Here is a 26883-nt window from a genome sequence, read left to right as displayed (position 1 = left end):
ATGAAGCTCTGGGTGGCGCTGGCCCTGCTCGTCCTCGCCTCGGCCCGAGCGCAGGCGGAAGAGCTGGGCGACCCCGACGAGCTGGGCTACTTCTCCGACTGGTCCGACGGCGGCCAGGACAAGGTGAGGGGCGCGCCGGTGGCAGGGGAGGCTTCCCCCCCCCTCCCCGGGGTATGGCTGGGGGCGGGGGTTTGCCCGGGACGGCGCCGCGGTTCGACGGTCCGGTTGGAGAAGCGCGTCGGGCTGAGTCGGGGAGGTGGCCGAGGGCGGCGCCGGGGGGGCTTTGGCCCCTCTCGGTTGGGAGGGGCTCCCCCGCGCCCCACCGGACCCCTTCGCGTCTCTCTCCGCCTGGGTCGATCCAAGGACTCTTTCGCTAGGAGTAGAGAGCGCCGTCGGAGAAAGCGCCCTCCTTTCTGTTAGCGGAGAGAGGCGTGAAATGTCAAGCTCGAAGCGCGTTTGCCCAGGAATAAATGGACACGGTGCGAGCTGGCTTTCAAGAAAAGAGGACGGCAGAGCTGGAGTTAAGGACATGAGAAACTCTATCCCTAAGCTAGGTTTTGTGTATGTGTGTGATAAGTGCCGTCAAGTCGCTTCCGACTCATGGCGACCCTATGAATGAAAGTCCTCCAAAATGTCCTGTCTTTGACAGCCTTGCTCAGGTCTTGCAAACTGAGGGCTGTGGCTTCCTTTATTGAGTCCGTCCATCTCTTGTTGGGTCTTCCTCTTTTCCTGCTGCCCTCAATGTTTCCTAGCACGACTGTCTTTTCCAGTGTCTTTTCATAATGTGACCAAAATACTATAGCCTCAGTTTAGTCATTTTAGCTTCTAGGGTCAGTTCAGGCTTGATTTGATCTATAACCCACCGATTTTTAAAAATAATTTGTTTTGGCAGTCCATGGTATCCGTAACACTTTCTTCCAACACCACATTTGAAAGTTGTTGTTTGGGGGGGGGGTATTTTAGAGCAAGATCATCAGGACTGCCAACTTTACCAGGGGGGGGGGAACTTACAACAAATAAAGCTAGTAGATTATTTTTAATTCCAATGCACATGGTTCTTTGTTTCCACATTTGAATCCCCACTCCCCGAAACAGCTTCTAGGCAAGAAACGTGCCACTGAGGTTTGGGGGCTGAGACCAAGAATCAGCACAGCAGCGAGGGAAGGGTCCTATTTTGCAGGGTGGAGAGGGTCTTGATGAACCCAGGGAGCCCATCTACCCCCCCCCCCCGCAAACCACATGCTCCCCCGTTATCCACCACCCTCAGTGCCATCTGTTAGAGTCCTTGTAGTGCCAAAATTGTATGCAACTTTTGCTTTTTATTCTTCGCTGGTCCTCTTTCCATCTTTGCCCTTGTAAGCTGAACAAGATCCCAGGTTATGGAGAGAATCAGGCCCGTTCTCAGCTGAAATCACACATCCATCAGTAGGAAGGATGAAATGGGGACTGCAAATCAATTGTTTTCTATGACTCAGAGCCCATCCTTTCTGTTTTTCACAGAAGGACTCCCAAGTGCTTTCGGTAGCGGGTGCGAGTTTGGCCCTAACTAGGGCAATGACATCTGTCTGGTTCTGTTCCAGAGGATTCCCTCTGGACCACTCTGACAGCCAGAGCTGTCGTTTCTTTCTTCTTCTTGGCATGTTGGACACATCACCCGCTGATGGAGCATCCGGATGGATGACAGGCTGACCATGTCAAGAGCTTATCTCTTTCCCTTACCATACAAGTGGATGACCAGTCACCTTCCAGCAAAAAACAAAAAACCTCTTGATGTATATTTCAGGTTGTAATTGGATCAGAAATAGGCTGTCGCTGACAGGTATACATTTCCTATCCAGGCGACTCAGATGCAGGTTGACAGTTGCTGGTGGGGATTTGTTTCGATTTATTTTGCTGATGTTTGTTTAAATTTTCTCATCAGTAACATAACCCTGCATTTAAAGCCAGGCTTGGGGAACAAGAACCTAAAGATAACCAGCCCTCATCTGCTTCTCTGAGACCTTCCACATTCTGGACGTAAATTAGAACAAATGTTATAGCAGCCTTTACAGAGGGAAACACCCCCCCCATCTTGAAATTCATGTATTTTACCACTGAATTTCACCTGTTGGGTAAATTGATTATTTATTTATTTTTAGATCACAGGTATCGGGAGGATTAGTAGCTCATTTCTTATCACAGTATTGGCTCATTCCACACAAGCTGGGTTTTACCCAGCTGACAGAGAGTCCACACAAGGAAAACGTGCGCCATATGTGCTTGGCAAGGTGGTGCAGCCAGTTTAGTGTTCTGATGCGTGAAGTCGTTATGAGCAACACATCTCCAAATACACATTAGGAAGAATTTTCTAACAGTTAGAGCGGTTCCTCAGTGGAACAGGCTTCCTTGGGAGGTGGTAAGCTCTCCTTCCCTGGAGGTTTTTAAGGTTAGATGGCCATCTGTCAGCAATGACCTTAAGCAGATGATGAGAGGGAGGGCATCTTGGCCATCTTCTGGGCATTTAGTAGGGGTCACTGGGGGTGTGGGGGGAGGAGGTAGTTGTGAATTTCCTGCAGTGTGCAAGGGGTTGGACTAGATGACCCTGGTGGTCCCTTCCAACTCTATGATTCTGTGATATGCACATTTAATAGCCCTCGGATATATTCTTAGCAGCCCTGACCTGGATGGCCCAGGCTAACCCACTCTCATCATATCTTGGATGCTAAACAGGATCAGCCCTGGTTAGTACTTGGATGGGAGACCACCAAGGAAGTCCAGGGTTGCTACACAGAGGCAGGCAATGGCAACCTTTCTCTGTTCATCTCTTGCCTTGAAAACCTTACGGGGTCGCCATGAGTCAACTGTGACTTGATGGCACTTTACATACACATAGGCCATTTGTGCATGGGAGGTTTTGCCTTGGATTTGCCACTCTTTAGATGCACATTTTCCCCATCTAAATTCTCAAAACTCAACAATAAGCCCCTATGCAGAGTTTTGAGAATCTGGATGGGGGAAATGTGCATCTGGAGAGCAGCAAATCCAAGGCAAAACCTCCCATGCATAAATGGCCATATTCTTAATAACAGACTGGGTGAAGTATCTCGGGATGTCATGAAACCCGCTCAGAAAGTAGTCACCCAGAAGGGTCCAAACTAATGGAATCTGCAGCTGCCAGCTCTTACCATTGGACATTGACTTTGGACTGACTCCCATGTCATGTTTTCCTACACAAAGCCGACATATGGAAAACATAGGACTAGAATGAAAAATCTACCATTTTCAAGGTTACATTGCTGAGAGCCTACTGGGACTGAGTCATGAATTTTCTCTGGTGGAGCTCATGCCTTGCATGTATAAGGCTTCAGATTGAAAGAGAAGGGTTGATGGAAATCCTGCGGGATGCTAAGTCAATATATCATTTTCTGAAAGCGCATAATTGCTCCATCCTATATATCTTCCTGTAGTGCCAAAACTGAGTTCCCTGCCAAGGAGAAATGGAGCCAGTGCATTTTTAACCCTTGGCTCCAGTACAGCTCTTCTGGAATGTGTACGCCTTCTTTCCTCAGCTCATTAAGGGTATTACTTTCCATCTCCTCCTTGTCCCTTCGGTTATTGCCACATAATTGTTCCTGCTTCCTACATTTTGAAGACCACATGTGTCCTTTTCTCCAGTGATGGTCTCTAAAAGGAATCCCATCCTGGCACCTTGCCCAGCACTTTCCTGTTGCTTTCCGCCTTGCCAAGGCAGAGGCAGATAGAAGTCAGGGCAAGGTTTTAACACTGGGAAGAATTTTAACACTGGGAAGAATCATTCCGCACTTTGTCCCTGCCCTACCCTACCATTATTTTTGACTTGTTTTACCAAGGTTGTGAGAAAACTTAATGGATTTAAAGGAAAAAAACAAACCGGATAGATGATTCTGTTTCTTCTCCACATTGCCGTCCAGATGATCGGAACTGGAACAGTTGTGGGGGAATAATGTGAGATTTTGTACATTAAATTCGGCTGTCTTACAGAACTGGATTTAGAGTGTATCTGGAATGAATGTCGTTCCAGGTTTCCTCATTCCTGTTGAAAGAAATCAGAAGGATCTTGGATTGAATGCTTCATTCCCTTGTAATTTTGTGCAGGGAAATGGAATCCCCTCTCTTAGTTATGTAAGCAGAAAAAAGGAAGGGAATATAACCGTCTCCTGGCTATCAGAAAGGATGCTAAGGATTAAGAACAATGGAAGATGGGTATTAAACATGACTTTTAGTACTGCATTTACTCAAATGCAAGACTAGGTTTCTCACAGGTACACTATCAAAAAACAGGGCGAGGGTCATCTTGCATTCACATCCAGGTTACAGTTATGTCCAATATTTTTTTTTGTGTATAATGTTTTTAAGGGGGTCATTTTATATTCAGGGTCATCTTCCTTTCAAGAAAATATGGTACTACACATACAGTGTGCTGAGCCTTACATTTTGTGGGGAAACCCATCAGCTATTTCAGTAATGGCTTATTTCATGAAGGAAAGGAAAATCCAGTGCTGTCAAGTCACAACCGATTTGTGGTAACCACAGCAAGGGGCTTTCAAGGCAAGTAAGAAGCAGAGGTGGTTTGCCATTGCCTTCCTCTGCTGAGTTTTCCTTGGTGGTCTCCCACCAGGAACCAAGATCTGATGAGATTGAGCTATACCGTGCCACCTTCCTTCCCAGAACTTCAGTACACCTTGAGTAATGAGGGAGTAATCAGAAAGTAATGTAGTGGTGGCCCTGACCTGGATGGCCCAGGCTAGCCTGATCTTGTCAGATCTCAGAAGCTCAGCAGGGTCGGTCCTGGTTAGTATTCGGATGGGAGACCACCAAGGAATACCAGGGTTACTATGCAGAGGAAGGCACTGGCAAACCACCTCTGTTAGTCTCTTGCCATGAAAACCCTAAAAGGGGTCGCCATAAGTCAGCTGTGACTTGATGGCACTTTACACACACACAATGTAGTGGTGTGTTGGTTAAATTGGATTATGTGAGTGGTTAGGTTGGACTAGGAGGCCCGGGCGCAGAGTGGTAAGCTGCAGTAATGCAGTCCAAAGCTCTGTTCACGACCTGAGTTTGATCCCAACGGAAGTTGGTTACAGGTAGCCGGCTCAAGGTCGACTCAGCCTTCCATCCTTCCGAGGTCGGTAAAATGAGTACCCAGCTTGCCGGGGGTAAAGGGAAGATGACTGGGGAAGGCACTGGCAAACCACCCCCTAAACAAAGTCTGCCTAGAAAACATTGGGATGTGACATCACCCCCTGGGTCAAGAATGACCCAGTGCTTGCCCAGGGGACCTTTACCTTTTTTTTTTAGGTTGGACTAGGATCTAAGAGGATCTGAGAGGGCTAGGATCAAATCTCTACTCTGCCATGGAAGCTCACTGGGCAACCTTGGTCCTATTACTCTTTCCCAGCCTAACCTACCTCACACGGTTGTTAGGAGGAGGGGGAGGACAATGTTGTAAGCGGCTTTGGATTGATCCCTATGGGGAAGTAATCAGGATGGAAATATCTAAATAAATAAATGCTGCTCATTACATTTAATTGTACCTTAAGTGAATGCTTACCAAATCAGTAAAAAAAATATGATGTACTGGCCAGAAGAAAAGAGTTATTGAGGGAAAGAATCGGGTTTATCTGAAGGTGTGAGGAGAATTAGGGCACTTTCACACATGCTGAATAATGCACTTTCAATCCACTTTCATTGCACATTAACGATCCTTTGCAAGTGGATCTTACCATTTCACACAGTAAAATCCAGCTTCAAAGTGCATCGAAAGTGGATTGAAAGTGCATTATTCGGCATGTGTGAAAGTGCCCTCAGTCTTATTCTATGGACCAATATAATGTCCAAAGTCCCTTGTTACAGGATCGCTAAGCTTAATTTGTCTTTTTCCTAAACTGCATGCACTCCAGTCTAATTAGTTGAACACACACATACACACACAGCCTTATACTGAGTCAGACGTCTAGTTTATGAAGATCAGTATTGCTTACTGTGACTGGCAGTGGCTTTGCAGGGTCTCAGGTACAGATCTTTAACATCTTTTTAACTGGAGATGCCAGAGATTGAGCCTGGGACCTTCGGCATGCAGAATGGATGATCTGTCACTGAACCAGATCCCCTCAGTGTGGGTTCACACATAACATGTTCATCATTTGATGCACACGACTTCATGATGACTTATATGTGTGAAACAGCCATCAGCGATCAAACACGCCACCTTTCATATCACCTCAAATACAGCACTCTTGAGTGGAATCCATTCATACGTTTAGCGGAAAGTCGTCAAGTGACAACTGATTAAAAATGACATCACAAGTGACGTGTGTGCGTGTGCGAGTCAGCCCGTTAGCCAGCTTAGAAAACTCTCCTCTCTTTTTGTTACAAGTACTCAGTCAATACAATGATAACAAATTAATTTTTAGTTTAGTTTTGCTAGGAAGACCTCAGGAAAGAATCTTACAAAGCTTGAAAGCTTGCGCTATATTTTTAAATAACTTAAGCTCTCCCAAATAAAGACGTCAGCATTACCCATCTGTGTGGCATTCCCGGTCTCTCTCAGCATATACTGCAATATATAATGGATTAAATTAGATGGACTTGATGCTGAACTATATTGATGACCTAAGACGTGTGTTATATGGTCAGAGTTTCAGATCGGGGAGATCCGAGTTCAAACCCCCACTCAGCTAACATGAGGGTAACAAGGTGACTTTCGGCCAATTGCTCCTTCTCAGTATAAACCCTAGAGAGCATTGTGAGAATAAAAAGGAGAACTCTGAGCTCTTCGGAGAAACGGCGAGATGAAAATGTGACCGAAAAGATTCTTGACTAGCTGGGAATATTCAGCCGTCCCAACGAATAAGCAAGGACATTGGTACTGGTTGCAAAATCAGACTTCCTGATAGTATTATGTAAAAATAGGCTTAAAATCATGTGGGCAAGTTCTGTAAAAACCTTGAAAAGCTGAATTGGGCTGAGCAAGGGCACATGATTTCCAGCAGGCTTGTTGCGCTGGTTCACGCGTACATAGATCACTTGTTGGGGAATGAGACACAATTTTTTTTGCTCCTCTTGGTGACTAGCAGTAACAGAATAAATTATGTACAAGGAACAAATGTGGGCATATTCATTGATTTTGCATAATTCATACGAATCACAGAATTTCTCACTACACCAGCCAGCATGATGTAGTGGTTAAGAGCAGAGGTTTGGAGCGGTGGAGTCAGATCTGGAGAACCGGGTTTGATTCCCCACTCCTCCACATGAGCGGTGGAGGCTAATCTGGTGAACTGGATTTGTTTCCCCGCTCCTACATATGAAGCCAGCTTGGTGACCTTGGGCAAGTCACGTTCTCTCAGCCTCACCTACCTCATGGGGTGTCTGTTGTGGGGTGGGGAAGCCAGTTTGATTCTGCTTTATGTGATAGAGAAAGTCGGCATATAAAAACCAACTCTTCTTCTTCTTCTTTTTCTTCTCTTTTCTATGCAGTATCCATTGGTTCAGAATCATTACTATTATTATTACTATTACTAGTATTAGTATTTTTTTCATTGTTGTGCCATCACAGCCTTGCTTATAGCTTCCAAACAGAACCAGTTGATACAATCCTGTGAACTATGGATCAAGGGCAAAGCTGAATCGGAACCAGGGACCTGTAGAAATTGTTTTTAATGGCTAGGCTCAGCTCTGGTACATATGAATTAATTATAAAAGGAAGTTCATTTTGAACTTGTGTGGAATGCCTCTTACACACTATTGAGCAGCCAGACATTTGGGGTTTGGGGGGATAATTTCCAAACTGGAAACTACATTATTCAGGCCAGCTGTGTCTTTTAAAAAAAATATCAGATATCTACTGAGTGGTTCCTCTAAAGAACTTGGTATGTTTCAGCTTGCATAAATATTGTAACCTGACAGGCATTTCTTGTACTACTGCAGATGTAGCTAAGTGGATTGGCTTGTGACTTTAGATTGTGGTGATGTATTAAGACAATTACTTGTGGGCATTCATGAAGGTTTCTTTTGAAGCCCATTTCTGCATGTGTCAGCTTTAAAACAACATTTAGCTCTGGCTCACTGCCTGCTGCTTAAGTCCATGGGGAATCTGCCACAGAGGGGGGGGCATGATTGCTCTCTTTAAGTATTTGAAGGGCTGTCACTTAGAGGAGGGCAGGGAATTATTCCTGTTGGCAGCAGAGGGTAGGACTCACAATATTGGGTTTAAATTACAAGCAGAAAGGGACCAGCTGGATTTTGGGGGGGGGTTTTTTTACAGTGATAGTAGTTCAGCAGTGAAATCAGCTGCCTAGGGAGGTGGTGAGTTCCCCATCACTGGCAGACTTCAAGCAGCAGTTGAATGAACATTTGTCAAGGATGCTTTAGGTTGATTCTGCACTGAGCAGGAGGTTGGACTAGATGGCCTGTATGGCCTCTTCTAACTCTCTGATTCTGTGTCTTGCAGAGTGGTGGAAATAGGGTTGCCAGCTCCCTCTTTGAAACAGGTTTTTGGGGCGGAGCCTGAAGAGAGAAGGGTTTGGGGAGGGAAGGGACTTCAATGCCATAGAGTCCAATTGCCAAAGTGGCCATTTTCTCCAGGTGAACTGATCTCTATTGGCTGGAGATCAGTTGTAATAGCAGGAGCTCTCCAGCTACTACCTGGAGGTTGGCAACCCTAGGTGGAAAATGGTTTTTGGTAGGCCACTACCACCCACCTTAGACATTGGCTTTGTCTGATTCTATCTGAAAGTTAGATCTTGATCAAAATAGTGCAGTCCTACAAAGTCTCCATTGGCTACAATGGACATGACATTTCTTTTCCATAGTGGGTCCCATATCAAAAACATTAAAAAAATATTTTATTAAATTTTCCAGGGTACAGAAAGAAAAAATTGTGGGAAAGAGGAAACAGAAAACAAGAAAGAAAAAAAATATACATCACTTCTTGCCTTCTTCTAGCGCAGTCACAACCCTCATCACTTCCTTAATTGAAGCCCTGATTCTTTTCTTAAATAAGGCATTCATTCATAATTCCACTAATACTACTACTTATTTTCAGTTATATTCCGCTACTCATTCACTACTGTTAAGAGTTGTAAATACCATAATTGAACCTTTTAATTTCTGATTCTATTTCTACTGCTTCAAAACGTACTTTATACTGTTTAACATCATATAATTACGTAACTTTTAGTTTCTAGGTGGCCATAACTCCTTCATTGTCTATCACTATACAGCCAATACTATTACATAAAGCAAGGGGAAAACATTAGATCATGAATATCTGTCGTAGAAAGATTGCCATCTTTGTTTATGTTCGTCAATCATCTTATACTGAAGCAAAGCTGAGAGTCTTGACATAGATGCGTATTCATGCATTTTTGTAATCCACATTGTTAATTCAGGGGTCTCCCTCTCCTTCCATTTCATTGCGAACACCGTTCTCGCTGCCATCATCGCATATTGGTATAACTCCTTATACTTCGATTGGATTTGAGTTGGAATTATTCCCAGCAGAAAGTACTTGGCTTCTTGTTCAAAATTCGTTTACGTCAACTCTTGTATCACTTTGTGTATTAACTTCCAATACTTTTGAGTTTTCTTACATGTCCACCATAGATGAAAAACGGTTCCTTTTGTCTCTGAGCATTTCCAACAATTGGCTTGGTTGGATTTGTACATCTTCTGTAGATCTTTTGGGGCGTAGTTCCATCTGTAAAACATTTTATACCAATTCTCCTTTACTGCCTGTGATCTAAAAAAATTAATTTAATCAAGAACATTGACTTATGCAATAGAGGCTCAAAAGTGTCTCTGTCGTCAAATTACAGGGGAGTTCTGTAGCTGAAACTCAAAGTGTGCTATTTGGCTCTAAAAAGCAGCTACTTGGGTGGGACTGATATGGAATAAGGCTGAAGTGCTGGGGTAACTCTGCTACTATTCTCTTTTTCCATTTGACAATATCCTCTCACTATTTAAAAACGTGGTGGGAAGATAAAGACAGGTGTCCATATTGTGCCCGTCTTTTTCCCTTTGGGAGCTTAAAACAGGGAAAGGTGTTTGCTGTCGTAGAAACAGGAGAGATAGTTAAAAAAATTTTTTTTATTTATATGTGTTTATTTTTCAATTTTATACCCTGCCCTCATCCCCAGCCAAGGGCATGCCACATCCTCTATCCATAGTGTCTTCTTCTTCTGCAGTTGCTTATGGGGGCCAGATTACATGATTGGAGTTTTACAGGGTACTCCTAAACAGAGTTACATCTTGCTGAATGTATTGAAGTTAGGGAGCTTCACCCGGTGTAACTGTTTAGGTTTACACTGCCAGTCCCAGAACTCCAGCATCAGGAGTAATTTGACTCTACAAGTCAAATTTGTGGTGACACAGGAGATCCATGAACAGGATCTCCTGTGGTTATTTTAAAAGCAGCAACAGAAGTGACAAGGTGTCCCTCTCTTGAGGGGAAAAATGTTATGAATTATTATTGTAAAGGAACTTAACGTCTCACAGATTGTCTAAGATTTGCAGTAAATATGGTAGGATGTGTTGGAAATGTGGGTAAGCTACTGGAAAACATTTTCACTTCATATAACAGCTAATACTAAGAGGTAACCTAACCCCTAACTCAATAATTTGCTTGTTGATCTATTTGAAATGTTCCAGAGAACAAGAAACTTCGGTGTTTTATTTGCCAGACAGATTTTTGTTAGCCTGAATTTTGTAAAGCTTTGGTATGCCTGACTAGAGCTCTCCATCACAGCACCTGTGGGCACCATGGCACCTGCCAACGTGTTTCCTTGTGCCTTTTTTTTTCTTCGAGTCCTGGGGAATGGTCTTGAATGGCACAAAAGAAAAATAAGGTCACTCCTTACCAGCTGACTGAATACCAAAACACCAAGCTCATCCTTGGCAGGTACATCAGAACTAGGGATGCCAGGCCATCACCTGGCATTGCTGGGGGCTTTGGGGTGAGGCAAGGGGTAGAGATGATGTCCCATGATGTCAGTGTGTAGGGGAGGGGTGGGGAACCTTTTTTCCGCCAAGGGCCATTTGGATATTTATAACACCATTCGCGGGCCATACAAAATTATCAACTTAACAATTAGCCGACCAATACATTTCTCCATGACCCAGGTGGTAAAGGGTTAACACAGTTTCTTGGGCGGTCCTAGCAGCTCCATAGCTAACGACTCTTCTGCAAGGGGGGGGAAAGGTTCCTTTTCTCGGCAAAACAAACTCACATCTGCCTTGAACAGAGGCTATTCCTGTCTGTGAGAGGGGGTGGATCACCAGTCTTAGATCCTTCTGAGTTAGAGATCTGCCAGGACTCACGAAGGGCCAGACCAAATGATTTCACGGGCCTTAAATGGCCCCCGGGCCTGACGTCCCCCACTTCTGGTGTAGGGCAACCCTCTGGGAGACCCCAGAAACTCCATGGGAAGTACCATGGAGTTTTGGGGGACTCTCAGAGCATCACGTAACACGCTGATGTCACAGGACATCACTTCTGCCCTGGACGTCGGGCACAGAGCTGGGGGAAGGAGTGCCTGGGGCAGGGTGGAGGAGGGATGTGCTATGCGCGTGCTGTAGCCAGGTGCTGGTGGCCCCAGGGGTGGAGGCAAATGAGCTGGGAGGGGCGTGTGGCGGCTGCCCCAGCAGAGAGAAGAAGAGAGGGAGAGCAGTAGCCGGGTTCGTCTGGGCAGCAAGCACACCTATGTGGAGGGTGGGCGATGGGTCCACTAGCCAGGCCATGGGTGGGCAGCTGCGCCCTTGCCGCAGCGCAGGGGTGCTCCTTCTCCCCATGCCCACGCTGTTGCCCCCTCCTTGTGCCTGGGGCAAGTGCCCCCACCAGACCCTCCCAAGATCTGGCCCTGCTGGACGTTCCTCCCACCAGTCCAGTGAGCCAGGACAGGAAGGTGAACCCGAGCAGCAGGAGCCCTCCCACCACCAGCAAGAAAGTGGCTTCCCTACACAGAAATGTGTACCATTGACTTAGCCATAGACACACACTTTCTGGTATTTCCGGGACTGGCAAACTCCTCCTGTGGCCTCACAGGGAGAAGATCCTCCCTTTTCTTTTGAAACAGAAAACAAACAGCATCTCTTCCCCATAGCAAAGAGCTGATCCTGGAGATGGTTCAGAACACCCAGGAGGCAGGAACTTTGCATCTGCAGGGAGCACCCATCCAGAGGCAGCTGCCTCTGCCACAGGAGAATATTGGGCTTGGAACCTCCCGTCTTTTGTGTGGGATACTTCAGCATTTTATGGTCATCCCCAGCCAGCCCCCCTTGGCAGCCATTTTGTGGTGGTACACACAGCCCTTTCTCATAAATTCCAAAACTGCCTGCAGGTTTAACACACACACACGCACACCTAGGCTGAGAGAATGGTTTGTTAAATTTGGTAACGTGCAAGATGGCATCTTATGTATGAGTAAAAGAGGAGTGTTGAAAAGTCAATAAATGTAGATCAAACTGGAGATGGATTAGGATGTTTTGGAATCTTCAGCAAAACATATTAGTGGCAAACTTTATTGTAAGAAGCTTTCTTTCCTCTTTTTTAAAAGCTTGTTTATCTCTTCCTCTGTATTATTCCCCTTGTATTTTTATTGAAACAATAATTTAAAAATAAGATCATTACAGGGGAGCGGGGGGTGGGGGGAGGGAACCAGATCAGTTATAGTGCTGGCAGAGGTATGTAACCATTATACACCATGCCATTTGCTATTCTATTGACCCCCTTCTAAAACTGCTGTTTTTTCCCATGGGTATTTTGTACATGAACTCAGAAACAGGGACATGAACCTGATCCCATATGGCCACAGTGGATGTGACAGTAGGACTGATGTGTACAGAGCATCTTTTTTCCATTGGGGCCATATGTGTAGGGAGAGTTGATTCACGCCTCCACCCCTGGGTCATTTTCCCTACCACGTTCAGGCAAACATAAAGCCATATATACAGTGCCTGTATCTTTTCCCCAGGGATGTGGAAGGGTATAGTATAGCTCGAGCTCATTAGATCTCGGAAGCTAAGCAGGGTTGGTGCTTGGATGGGAGACTACCAAGGAAGACTTTGCAGAGGAAGACAATGGCAAAACACCTCTGCTTAATCACTTGCCTTGAAAACCCAATGGGGTCACCATAAGTCAGCTGTGACTTGACGGTACTTTACACACACACTAGGGTTGCCAACCTCCAGGTATTAGCAGGAAATCTCCTGCTATTACAACTGATCTCCAGGTGATAGAGATCAGTTCGCCTGGAGAAAATGGCCACTTTCGCAATTGGACTCTATGGCATTGAAGTCCTTCCCTTCCCCAAACCCCGCCCTCCTCAGGCTCCGCCCAAAAAACCTCCTGTTGGTGGCAAAGAGGGACCTGGCAACCCTAACACACACACCCGCACACACACACACACACACACACACACACACACATCTTTTCCCTAATGCGGTAAATAGCAGCTGCACTGGGCTATTTCAAGTTAACCTGAAGGGAAGGCTTAACCAACCAACCAACCCCACCCCAGCTCTCCAGTTGTACTGCAACAGTCTGAATCAAGATTTTTCTTACCTGGTATTTAAACACACGCACACACACACTTGTACATGGGACTCCCAGGGTAGCGTTTGTTTCAGCCCATGACACCAGGTCTTAGTATCTTCTGACTCTGCATTTCCACTGCCCCCTAGTGGCCCCTTTGTAACAGAGCATAAAGGTTTCGATCCCTGTTTAAACTTAGTGAAGGATTCGGTCTGGATTCTGCTTAGTTCATGATCTGGATTTTCATGGGTAGGATCCTGTTTGTTTGTTTTTTTAAAAAAGAAAAATTCAATAGGACCGTCTTTTATATGAGATTTTGGAAAGATACCGGCCAGACAGATGAGAAACAGAGTTGACAGGCACCGAGTGACACATGATACTGCTGGATCAGCCCTTGTCTGTCTTGTTCACCCCAATTGTAAGCAGTGTAAAGTCAACTAATCATGCCCTACTTCTATTTTAGGAGGAGCTGCCCTTTCCCTTTGAGCACTTTCTCCAGAGAATTGCCAGGCGACCCAGACCTCAGCAGTTTTACGGCTTAATGGGAAAGCGAGATGCTGGTGAGGCCCGTTTTTGATTCTCTCTTTTTAAAAACAGCTTGACAGGTTTATCGTGCATGGGAATCTCTGCTTAGAGGAGCATCTGCTGAGCCATGTTTTCTTCTAAACTCTCCTCTTTGGAGAATATATTATTTAAAAAATAAAAAAACGACAACACCTGCTACTATTAACATGCAGCATTTATAAAGTGCCACCAAGGTGCAACAGGTTTCCTCCCTGCATGAAGGATTTTTGTTCTAATAAATCCCAGGGGCCTGCAGTCCAGAGCTGGCTTCCCTCTTCCTTAGGCAGATCCAGACTACAGGTCAGATTGACAAGCAGTTAAGGGAGAGTAGGGTGGTGGCAGGCAACCCCCCGCCAATCAACCTAGCTGCCCACCGACCAGCTGAGGGCCGGCAGGCAACGGGTGCACGTGCACCTGCCCACAGCACCACGTCACTTCCGGTTTATACCAGAAGCGCTGCATAACAACGGGTCTTTTACCACTCAGACTCCCAGTTGTATCTGAAGAAATCAGATGTGACTCAGAAAAGCTCATACCCTGCCAGAAATGTTAGTCTTTAAGGTGCTACTGGTTTCTTGCTCTTTTCTACTGCAAATGGATTATGGGTATTATAGAAATATTCCACTGAAATAAAAGGGACATTTTCAAATAAATATGTTTACGGCTAAAGTGTAGTTCTTCCCATCAATCAATCTTTATTGTTACAGTCAAAGACCAGCATACATACAAATTACAGTCAGTAGCTATAAAAAGAGAGAGAGAGAAAAGGATACTGTATAAAATCAGAAACTAAAAACCCTGGTTGAATGTATAAGCTAATGATAGCTATATAGCTATCATAATTAAATTATGTACACCTCAGCTACAATATAAGTTAGTACTGTGGATTCATCCCCCTCCTTACTTGTGAGTGTGTCTCTCTTCTTACTAGCTAAAAAGCAGAATTTTGCCATTGCATGGGATACGGCAGCTTCCTTATCTTCCAAGTTCTTCCAAGGATTGTCATTTGGCCCCCTACCTAAACACCATTCTCTGCACAGTGATGCCACTCAAGTGTAAAAACTGGTTTGCACTTTAGATTTATTGTACTGTATTGTGCTTAGGGTATTGTCTCATCTTAAGCAAACATTTGGTACACAAGAGACCACTGTCTCTTTTTTAAAAAATCCCATTGGGCAAAGAACTGTGAGCCCAAGGATTGCTTTGTGCCTCTTAACCTGCAGCCCTGTGTTTGTGACCTGCACTGTCTGTGAAATGCAGAGGTAGCTTGGTCAGTTGGCATCACGGGGCAGCTGAACAGCCTGGAAGGCCCGCTGCCAACCCTGGACTGCTGCAGCACCATAGCAATCGCTGCTGCTTCTCCTCTTTCTCTGGGAGGTGGAAACTGGATTAGGCCCCCTTGGGAGGATTAGCCCCTCCCTGCTCATGATGTGCAACTATGATGACTCCTTCATTGGGCAAGGCAAATGGCTGCAGCCTCCGCCATCTGCCTGGCTGTCCGAATGGGTGAGATAGAGCAAGACATTTCAGTAGGTATTTTCCTGGCATACTGTGCCCAGTGTTACGCAGCCATGAATTTCAGAATTTTTTTTTCTGGTGGTGAAATTGAAATTTCACTGTTGTGAAATTGATCTGGGGGAGTTTTGCCCAAGGAAATGACACTAGAGGAGGAGGAGGAGGAGAGTTGGCTTTTATATGCTGACTTTCTCTACCACTTAAGGAAGAATCAAACTGGCTTATAATCACCTTCCCTTCCCCTCCCCACAACAGACACCCAGTGAGGTAGTGACACCATTTGAGCACTGGCCACAGCTAACATTTCTTTTACTGTTTTTCCCCCCCAGGATATGGCCCACTGTCTCATAAAAGTAAGTTGGCATTATTTCTTTCCCATTTTTCCTGCCCACCCACCCACTTCAATGCACCTTGCATGCATGATTGCAGCCTTACACTCTGATTCGGCATACTTGTCTGCCACTCCCGGAATTCTGATGCAGGCATGGAAATGCTGATGCGCTTTCAGGGGCTGAGCATGAACGAGAATTACTCTCTTAACCTCTGCGTTCGGGAATCTATCTAAGTGCAATGGGATTGTGTAGAAAGAGCATATTCCAGTGAGTGAATAGGGTAATCTTTGAATGCCAAGGACCCAACCCAGCTAAAGGCCATTGTGGCTTGCCATGCAATCCTAAACAGAGTTACACCTTTCTAAGCCCAGTGACTTTAATGAACTACGAAGGGTGCAACTGTTGTGGATTGCACTGCTTTGTTCCGATGGATGAGGCTTAAATTACATGCAGTGTGTGCCGTTGCTTTCATGGTTCTTCTAATAGATGTTTTTGTCTTTAACAGAATGCAGCCACTAGGGCTGCATCTTAAAGACAAAGGCTGTCAACGAGGGGAGAGGGGGGTTCCTTGTTTTCCCAATGAACTTTTTTGCTTCTCTAAGGAAAACTGATGGGTACCCACGAAAATCTGAAATTTGATAACGGTTATCAACAGGAAAGCTGAGCCCGGGGAAGAGTTAAGAAGCTCCTTCCCCATGCCAGATTTCCCCTACAAATTGCAGTCCTGGCAGTTGTGCTCTGTAAAAGACAAAGTATCTATGAAACAAATCACAGGACTACATATAATGTGCAGTTCTTCCTTAGGCTCCATTGAAACCAATGGAACAAGGCACATGAAACTTAAACCCCGTTCGGTGGGACTTAGGGCCAAACTAGACGCATGGCCGCCAATCATTTGGCCATTTAAAAATGCCACGAGGGACCGATCCTGATTCAGTCCACAGCACAGCAGAACCCCTCCCCAGGCCTTTTGAAGTACCAAATCAGCTGTAGGGGGGCTGTTTCAGCACTTGGAAAGGTGTGCAGAAAGGGGAACAAGATTGCCTGGTTCTGTCTGGCTGTAGGTTTTAAGTGGTGACAGGAGCCACCAAATGGAGTTGACTCATGTATCTCCTTTCGGAGCTGTTAGAATACCATGTGAATAAAAGCTGTTTATGCCTCACTTACAGGCCAGTGCTAAGGGGGGCCAAGGGAGGCACCTGCCCTGGGCAGTATGCAGAGGGGGGCAGCAGCAGCAGATCATATATAGAAAAAATGTATATAATATATGGGGGGGGCATCAATCTGTACTTTTGCCTCTGGTCCTGGTCACTTGTGGGAAGATTCATGACTTCCCCCCTCTCCGCATTACTCTGGAAGTACAAGAGGCAATATGCTGATCACTCATGCAACCATCTTTGAGGACTTCTCCATCACATGCAAAACCACTCTCCTTTGAGGCCACCCACATTCCTAAAGTTGTCCTTATTCTCCTTTCAAATTTGTTCCATTTACAGCACCCACCTATGCAGAGTTGCTCCAATCGAAGCCCACAATGGGCTTAGCCTGGAGCAACTGCACAGCACTGCACTGGATTCCAACTTGATGCCCGCTGGCTCTTGTTGTAGAGTTTGCAGACTCTTATGTAAAACATGAGATCATTCCTAAGGATAAAACACAGCACACTCTTTCTGGCCTCATCTGTGAAAAGCTTAGCAGTCATCCCACATTAACACAAATGGCACCGAGTTTGACTTGACGTCAAAATCTAAACCCAAGCTTGAACTAATCATTATAATTGTATGGGGCACGCAAGTGATGCACAAGATATTACCTAAGCCAGTTCAACAGGAGTTTGGACTGTTCCACTTAATTTCGCCAAAAAAGAAGCGCATCAATAGTGACACGTCAAACATATTTCCCCTGAAGCTGTCTGGAGCTTTCAGATCAAATCCAGAAGCTTGGATTTCAATATGAGTGATGTTGACAGACATATAGTACTATGCGGCACCAAAGATTAATAAGGCTCCTGGAGTTCATGGCTGGTGGCTGTATTAAATCCTTAGATCACCTTCTAAAAACAGTTAAAACTGTTTCATTGAATGCTTCGCTCTGTACCTCCTGGCTGCTGTCAAAATGCTTGTCTGCAAGAGATCATTCAAATACAAAGAGGTCTGATTCCGGGAAGCCTTGCCATTCATTATGTATCGATTGATCCTGTTGATTGGGCTACACTCTCTGCTGAGACAGATGCCATTCCAAATCCAAGCCATTTTAAAAAATAAAACAGCAGGATCTTTTCATGTTTTGTTACATTAATCCAGATAAGTCTTTACAGGCTGTTTCCTCTGGAGAAGAGAACCTAAGAGACTGGAAGTGATTATGGGTGTGCTGAGCGAGCAGATTTTTACAGGGGGGCGAGGCAAGCATGCCAGTAGGCAGGACAAGTCTAATGCAACATTGGTCCAAGTCCTATGAGGAAAGGTTGAAGGAGCTGGGTATGTTTAGCCTGAAGAGGAGAAGACTGAGAGGGGATATGATAACCATCTTCAAGTACTTGAAGGGCTGTCATATAGAGGAGGGTGCCAAGTTGTTCTCTGTTGCCTCAGAAGGTCAGACCAGAACCAACGGGTTAAAATTAAACCAGAAGAGTTTCCGTCTAAACATTAGGAAGAATTTTCTAACTGTTAGAGTGGTTCCTCGGTAGAACAGGTTTCCTTGGGAAGTGTTAAGTACCTCTTCCCTGGAGATTTTTAAGCAGAGGATAGATGGCCATCTGTCAGCAATGCTGATTCTGTGACCTTAGGTAGTTCATGAGAGGGAGAACACCTTGGCCATCTTCTGGGCATGGAGTAGTGGTCACTGGGGGTGTGTGGGGGGAGGTAGTTGTGAATTTCCTGCATTGTGCAGGGGGTAGGACTAGATGACCCTGGTGGTCCCTTCCAACTCTATGATTCTATGGTGCCTTAGAATGTGACTGTGACAATTCTCCACCCTTCAAAAATAGCCCCCCTGGCATAATCACCAGAGTACAGAAAAACTACTGTATCATAGTGGATGGATCTGACTCAAGATGGATTCCCGTACTTGGAACCATCGTTTTCCTGCCACATTCAGGCCGTTTACGCATGGCCGTTTATCCTTCTAAACTCCCTGGCTTGTGGTGAACATAATGAGGCTACACACACGGCCTGCGTGATCGACTCACCCAATACTGGAACTTCCCCGGGTCTGCAAATTGCTGGATTGCAGCAATTTAAATTAAAAGACCGCTGCAACCGTGTGAGTTTTCCGGAGCGTTTAGCATCTGGGTCGACTCCCTTGCCGGAAGAAGCCTGGCAGGCCTGACGGCGGCAGCAGGCCCCCCAACCCCATGGCCCCCTCTCTTTCCCTCCCCCCTCACTCTGGCTTCCTCTTACCTCCACCTGGCCGCGGCAGCCTCCACTCTCGCTGGCTTCCCCTTGCCTCTGCCCGGGACAGCGAGGTGGAGGAGAACAGAGCGGCAGCAGCTCCGGCCATGCGCTTCTTCCCCTCCCCATGCATGTAGTTTTTTGGGGCAAGAGTGCTATTTCAGAGGGGCAAATTAATCCGCACACACCCATGCGTAAACGGCCTCAGTTCCCCAGCAGTCCAATGACCCTCCCATTAATAACCAGACTACTTCACATCTAAAGGGAAGGCAGTTTTGCAAGAAGAACAGTGTGGCTCATAGAAATACGACATATCTCACATATGTCAGTGATGGTTGTCTTCTGCTTTATTGCATTTGCAGCCATGAAGCCTCGACACAGACAGGCTGTGCATCAGCAGGGAGGCAGAAGGAAACCAGAGACAAGTGGACAGCTAGGAGGAAGGAGACGCCACAGGGAAGGGGGTGCTAGTCACTGCTTCCATAGCTGCTAAACCAACGCACTGCGAAAAGCCCAAGTGGCCAGCCTGGAGTAATATTCCCCAGTGTGCTGCAGCAGCAATTGGAAGGACCCCCTGAGCTGTCTCCACTGCTCATGGAGCAGAGGGAGTGGTAGGAAGAGGGACAGGAGATACTGGCCTGGGTGGGATCCCACTGAGGCATGCATCTCAGGAAACATCCTCTCCATCTTTGCTTACAGCAATTTACATTTTGTATTCATTCATCCTTACAGCAACTCTGATAGGTTAGTCTAAGAATCAGTGACACGTGAAAGGAAATCTCATGGAATTCTCCAACCCTCTGATAAAGAACCAGTCTGTAACCCTCTTAATACAAAAGAAAGTTAAACTTATCCTCAGAAAGGTCTCCGAAATGGAACATATTCTTATAAGTGGATGCATCACAAAGTGCCTTCCCAGTCGAGTCTCTTAGCGGATAATCCAAACTCTCTGTCCCACACAGCTCCATTGAGAAGCTGCTCCTCATGAGCAAGGGCCCATTCTCTCCTCTGTCAGAAACAGAGAAGCCCTTTGGGCAGAGGAGCGCAAGGTGTGTATATCTCTGAGCCCACAAATGGTCACTGGACTGGGGCTGCTGACTGCAAGAAACAGAAGAGAATCCCCCCAAAAATCCAAGATGTTGTGAAATAAATAAATATGCCAGGTGCTCCCAAGCTTAGTCACAGATTTCAACCACTACTTGTTGTTAATCCAAAACCATTTTAAATAAATGAAGATCGGCGAGTGTTTGTTCGAAGAATAGATTAGAGCCTCTACACATAGATGGGGAGATCTAGCAAGGTTTGATTTGATCAGTAGCTCAGATATTTCTAGAGCCTGCTTCTAGAGCGTCTTCATTATGGAAACACAAAACTACAGAAAAGGGTATATTTTAAAATGTTTTTAAACACCCCCATATATTTTTCAGGACATAAAACAGACTCATTTGTTGGACTCATGGGCAAACGATCTTTAAATTCTGGTATGTATGAACTACAGATAAGACTAAGAGCACAACCTTTTCATCTACTGCTTTTATCTTTCAAAGTGTTTTGAGAATATGTCCTCTGATGAGAAAAGGGAGGTTAGATTCTCTTGAGACTAGATAAAACCTAGAACAACCAGCCTGGTGCAAACTGCCCCATTCCCTCCTAGGGCCTTTAGTCTATTTCCTCCAGTTCTACTACCTTTTCCTCATTCTTCCTGATGCAGTCACTTCTGCCTTTGATACCAGTACATCTCTCCACAGTTACATCTAATATCACATTAGCCTGGTATTCTGTTGCTACAATTTTATTATGGTTTAATTTACAAATTTAAAGTGGGAGGGCAGCTACTAGTACACAAGGTATTAATTTAACAACCCCCCCTAAAGAGATTATTTACTTAAATATGTAAAAGACTAATCTTGGAGGGCGGGATCTCCATTATTTCTTTTTGTGGATTGAGGAGCCAAACCACCCAATGACATTGGGAATAATTTAAGCTTGCGTTGAAGACTATTATCTAAAATTACAGTGGTCAGTTACTTTAGTTTCAGCCTGCGTGTATCCTTCCCTCAATATTATGTCAGTATCCTATTCAGTTTTATAAATCATAGGCAATTGTGTGAAGTATTTATTTGGAGAGGAATAGCCATTGAAATTATTGTGTGCTCGTAAATACCAATCTACAGACTCAACTGGGATTCTCTTTCTATTGTGATCATATCTCGGAAAATATAAGATGCACAAGGTGTAAACATTCAATTTTTAAATATCTTCTTATTCTTTCAAAATAGCTGTAATGGATATAATAATTTCTAGCTATTCTCCTGAAGTGAGTATTTATAATACATCACCATACTAAGCTACCGTAAACCACCCCTGAGATTAGGGTTGCCAGATGGTTTTAAAACAACAACAACCAGATATGCTAAACCCAAGTGTGAGCAGCACTCTCTGCTGCCTCATGCTTGGTCTTGGCGTAGTGGTTAGAAGCTGTGAACTCTAATCCTAGGGTTGCCAACCTCCAGGTAGTAGCTGGAGATTTCCTGCTATTACAACTGATCTCCAGCTGACAGAAATCAGTTCACCTGGAGAAAATGGCCACTTTGGCAATTGGACTCTATGGCATTGAAGTCCTTCCCCTCCCCAAACTCCTCAGACTCTGCCACAAAAACCCCTCAGGCTCCGCCCCCAAAACCTCCTGCTGGTGGCCAAGAGGGTCCTGACAACTCTCTATATCCCACCACTCAGCTAAGTGTGGTGCCTTCATCCCAAAGAAGAGCCTCCGCCACAGGAAGTCTTCTTGGAGTCTCTTCTTGTAGCAATGGATGGGGGAGGCTCCACACCTAGGGGAACAGAGTGGTAGGAAACAACACATTGATTTTCTAGAAGATATGGATAGATTCCATTGAGTCTGATGAGCTGAAGACAATGAGATATGAAAGTAGAATTGGCCTCTACCATTAGCAGTAAGCAGAATTGGCCTCTCATCTGTCCAATGGCTAGCTGAGGGGCAGTGGGCAGCCCTGTTAAATTGGCAGGCAATTGCCCAGCATAACTGGGCAGTTGGCAACCCTTGGGGGGGGTCCATTGTGAAACAACACTGTACCCTTTCTTGTCCAGTGACTGCACCCAATATCCATAACTCTGCAAGAACCTTTGCTGTCCATATTAGGCAACCCTCTCTTTTGGTAGTACCAAAGATTATCACCCCCACCCTTTCTGCCCTTCTGCACGTCTTTTCACATCACGACTCCTGGCGACTGATTGGCTGCAAAGGGCCCCTTCAAAGACTCACTCAGGGTGCATCTGGTCAAGCACAATATCCCCATGAGGGCTCCCTTTTTTTTTTTTTTTGAAAAAGCAGATCCAGAGGCAGGGAAGTCTAGAACAAAGTAGTGGCCAGAGGAAGGATACGTAATTAAACTTCCCCTGTCTGCTGCTGCTTCTCTCTGAATCGCCCCACCTCCTGCAGAGTTCCAAATACATCCTCGCCTCAGTAATGAGGGTGGCATTTGGCCGACCCATTTATTTCCTGTCTGAAGTGCCTGTGTGTCTGAAGCCCTCAAGTCATTATTCAGTTCTTTTTCATGTTACGGATCAAATCCCCTTGAGATTGCTTGGGAAACTGAACGCAGCCTGAGATTCATGAGCATTTTCTGAGTGATTTATTCACTCAAAAGAGCTTGTGACTCAAGAGCTAATTGTGGGAACGTCCCTTAGCAAGGGAATGCTTGGCAGCAAGACAATGCTGAACACCTTGCTGGAAAAAAAAAAGTAGATGGACATTTTTAACTATTCCGGAGATTCAGAGTATTCGGGGAGCTCAGTGGCTCTTTGCAGTTCCTGTGCTGCATAAACATCATTAAGAGATAAATGGATCCAGACCTCTCTTGTATTTCACCCACATCCACCAGAAGCGTATCTATATCATTAAAAACATGGATTATAAACCTCACTGAAAATCCACCTAATCATAAGAACAAAGGACTGGTTAAACAGTAGCAGATCTGTGAGTGACATTGATCTTATTAAAATCCGGTTCTTAATATTTATTTCTGTATTTATACACACACACACCATCAATTATAAACAAACAAAGTGGAGGGTCAGTAAGGGTATGTGTGTAAAGTGCCCTCAAGTCGCAGCCAACTTATGACAACCCCTTTTTGGGGTTTTCATGGCAAGAGACTAACAGAGGTGGCTTGCCAGTGCTTTCCTCTGCACAGCAACCCTGGTATTCCTTGGTGGTCTCCCATCCAAATACTAACCAGGGCTGACCCTGCTTAGCTTCTGAGATCTGACAAGATCAGGCTAGCCTGGGCCATCCAGGTCAGGGCTCAGTAAGGGTACCCCAGAAGAAACAAAAGTCTTGTGGGGAGGACGTAGTTGTGAGTTTCCTGCATTGTGCAGAGGGTTGGACTTGATGACCCTGGTGGTCCCTTCCAACTCTATGCTTCTATGATTCTATGACCCACTGGCTGGAGGTCCAAAGACAGTGATCATGGAAGACTATATCGCAGTGCTGTTTTGGAGCAGAAATCATTCATGTTTAACTAAATGCATGTGAATGATCAGGGGCTGCATATTGAACTACTGAATATTTTGTTCTTAGGCAAATTGATGTATCTGATAGTTGTTGTGAGTTTATCAAATCAGGAAGGAAAAAATAAGAGAGATTTCAGAAACACCCCTCCCCAATTCCTTGTAGGTCCCCAGTTTTACTCACTAAAATTCATACCATAATGATGAAAGATAAGGGAAAGGGGAGTAGGAAGAGAGAGTCAGAATTCCTCTTGACTTTTCTGCCTATTACACCCTTTGTGATCATTCCCCCTTCTAGAGTTTTGAATATTCAATAGTAATAGCCTCCAAGGCAATTTGCTAAGGAGGAAGGCAACCTAAATGGCAAACCCACAATCAGAACAATCATTTTTGCTACTTTGGACTGAAGGTGAGATGGATCTCATAGGTCTTTTATGCATGGCTGTTTGGCCACTGATTGGCCACTGTGTGAACAGACTGCTGGACTTGATGGGCCTTGGTCTGATCCAGTAGGGCCTTTCTTATGTTCTTATGTTTCACTCGTCGTCATCCCTCCAATGTCTTTGGGTCTTTTTTTGGATTATGCATGCCATTTCTGACTATCAGAGGTAGCCTCGCTCTCTTCCTGAGTTTTCTCATGTTTTTCCGGAATTTGGAAACGTGGGGAAACACAGGGGGAGAGCGAGGCGACCTCTGATGGTCGGAAACCGCATGCATAACCCAAACAAAGACCCAAAGTCATCGAAGGGGTGACGGCAAATGAAACAGCCTTGCATAAGAGACCATAGTTAAATAGTCCACTGTATGAAATGGTTGCTGCATATAATGTCAGAGGCCTTTGCCCTGACAGGCTAGTTCTGAAACTACAAGGAGTCTGTAAGGAAGGTAATAAGGAAGTTGCAGGGGATTCTTTTTTAAACGAGGGAGAATTCACACATTTAATCCTCCCTGCCTCCAGCCTGCAGTGCTATAGCCCAGCCAGTTATACAGCTAAAGCGCTGGATTTATCAAGCATGAGTGACCCTCTTTCCGGAAAGCCAGTTCAAACATACTATAACAAATGCTGTTTGCACTGGTGGAAAACAAATTGAAAACTCCAGTATGGTATGAAAGAGAACGAAATAAAGATAGTACAAAATAAGTGACGGTATTGGAAAATCTTAGGATCTCAGCTGCTCACGTTTTACTCATAAACAAGGCTTCTTAGCACATGCCTTCGAGAACCAAGCCAGGGATGGGTTTTAGAACTGGGGACCAAACTACTAAAGTTCCAATGGGTGTGTGAGTGTTTATCTGGATAGAGTTTGCAACAAGGAGAAAGGATGATTTCCCCTCCATGCTATTTCCACAATAAACTCTCCCTTCCCTGGCTGCTTTAAGGTATTTACCTCCATGCCATGACCAGCTGCCAATTTCCATGCATGAAGCCTGTGTTAAAAGGACAGGACATTTTTTTCCCATTCATCATGCACAGCTTGACCTCTATTGAGATTCTCAGATGGCATTGATATTTCAATAAATCATGCCGAATAATGCAATCAGAGAACTTAGCATGGCCTAACTCTGTTTGGGATTGCGCTGTCAGACGCTTCCAGATTTATTTAGCACGAGCCCTCCTCCTGTCTTTATTAACTCTTTCCACTTTGTTGCTATTTTTCCCCCTCACAGGATCTTCCGAATGGAACACAGCACAGATCTACGAAAGGAGGCGTAAATGAGACCGTTCCTCCCTCCCCCGCTCATTATTTATTGAACTTTATTTGTTTAAATGGGCAAGTTTGTGTAATATAAAATAGCCATTGTAAGAAAGAATTCTTTATTTAATACTGATCGTAAATTCAATAAAAAAATTATTTTTCCCCTCCTATTGTGGCAGCGATACATGCAACATACAAGTAATGTGGTGGATTCTGCTATGACAACACCCGACAAAATACAGAAATCAGTTGGTGTTTCACAACAAAGCACATCCTTTGGTATGGTCTGTAAAAGAGATATTCAATAAATTTTAAAAAGTGGTAAAAGAACTGAAAAAAATATTAATTTTTTGTTAATTCCAAGCAGTCGTATCCGCTTCACTACCAACGCCAAGTTAATCTGGTATCGAGTGCCTCAATTTGTGTGCATAGCAACAGTGTACTGTAACTTTAGTAGCCAAAATGTATTTGTATCATTGCCGCATGAGTTTTTATTTTTGTTTTGTGCCAATATATATATACACATATATGGGTTTTCTTTTTTAAAAAAAGCAAAAAAGAGATTTAAATGTGCATTTAGAAATCTTCATGTCATTGACTGGCATTTTACAGTGTCTACCACTTTAAATATTAAAAAGCTAGTCTGTGGATTTTTGCGACATATGTTCCATGGAGGGATGAATTATTTAAAACAGAAAAACACTTGATATAAAGAATAAAAAAAGGCGGTGGTTTGTATTTGTGTGTGGCAAATCAGATACCAGGTTGTTTTCTCTCAACTCTTGATAGTGCTGTATAGACACGGACCATTAGGGATGGAACAGACACAACCAACGCAGGGGGGGGGGGGACGGACACAAATTGTGTGCAGAGTTACAATTCAGTTCCACTCATCAAAACCAGACTCCTCAAGCAATTGTTAGTGATTTTAAGGGGGGGTGTCCTTTTTAAAAAATCCTATAAAATGCTAATAAAAGCCCAGTTTTGATTTGTGAAACTGATGGAGTGATAAAGCGTTAAATTCCCTCTTACCTTCCTGTAAGGTAAGGTAAGAAACAACAGTTGCACACACACAATTTGCCTTTAACAAGACTGAAATCCATCAGCAAGTTGTTAATTAGCCAGTGGCGTGTGACATTTTGCTCTTGCTTTTAGGCATTCTGCAGTCAGCCTTCGCGTACAGGGAGCAAAGCTACAGTTCGTGCACAAAACAGGAACCACAAGCCCGGTCCTGGTACTTCAAATAGCTTCTGGAGCTGAGCCTTGGCCCAAATAAGCCTTGTTGTCACCACCATCAGAATGAT

The 26883-nt window shown here is 44.8% G+C and overlaps 1 protein-coding gene across 2 annotated transcripts; it reads left to right on the top strand.

Moving 5' to 3' along the window:
- TAC1 (tachykinin precursor 1) lies at positions 1-25870 on the top strand. 2 transcript variants are annotated; one of them, XM_056857825.1, is made up of 5 exons: positions 1-123; positions 14016-14112; positions 15961-15984; positions 20780-20833; positions 25551-25870. In XM_056857825.1, the coding sequence occupies exons 1-5, from the start codon at positions 1-3 to the stop codon at positions 25598-25600; spliced, it is 348 nt and encodes a 115-aa protein (XP_056713803.1). In that variant the 3' UTR covers positions 25601-25870. The 2 variants fall into 2 exon arrangements, with proteins under 2 accessions (XP_056713803.1, XP_056713804.1); XM_056857826.1 differs by lacking the exon at positions 20780-20833.
- Positions 25871-26883: the final 1013 nt, after the last annotated feature.

This window comes from Euleptes europaea, chromosome 11 (assembly GCF_029931775.1).
Source record: "Euleptes europaea isolate rEulEur1 chromosome 11, rEulEur1.hap1, whole genome shotgun sequence".
NCBI classification, from domain to species: domain Eukaryota; kingdom Metazoa; phylum Chordata; class Lepidosauria; order Squamata; family Sphaerodactylidae; genus Euleptes; species Euleptes europaea.
Note: the sequence above shows the minus strand (reverse complement) of the source record. Positions and strands in the feature narration are given on the sequence as shown.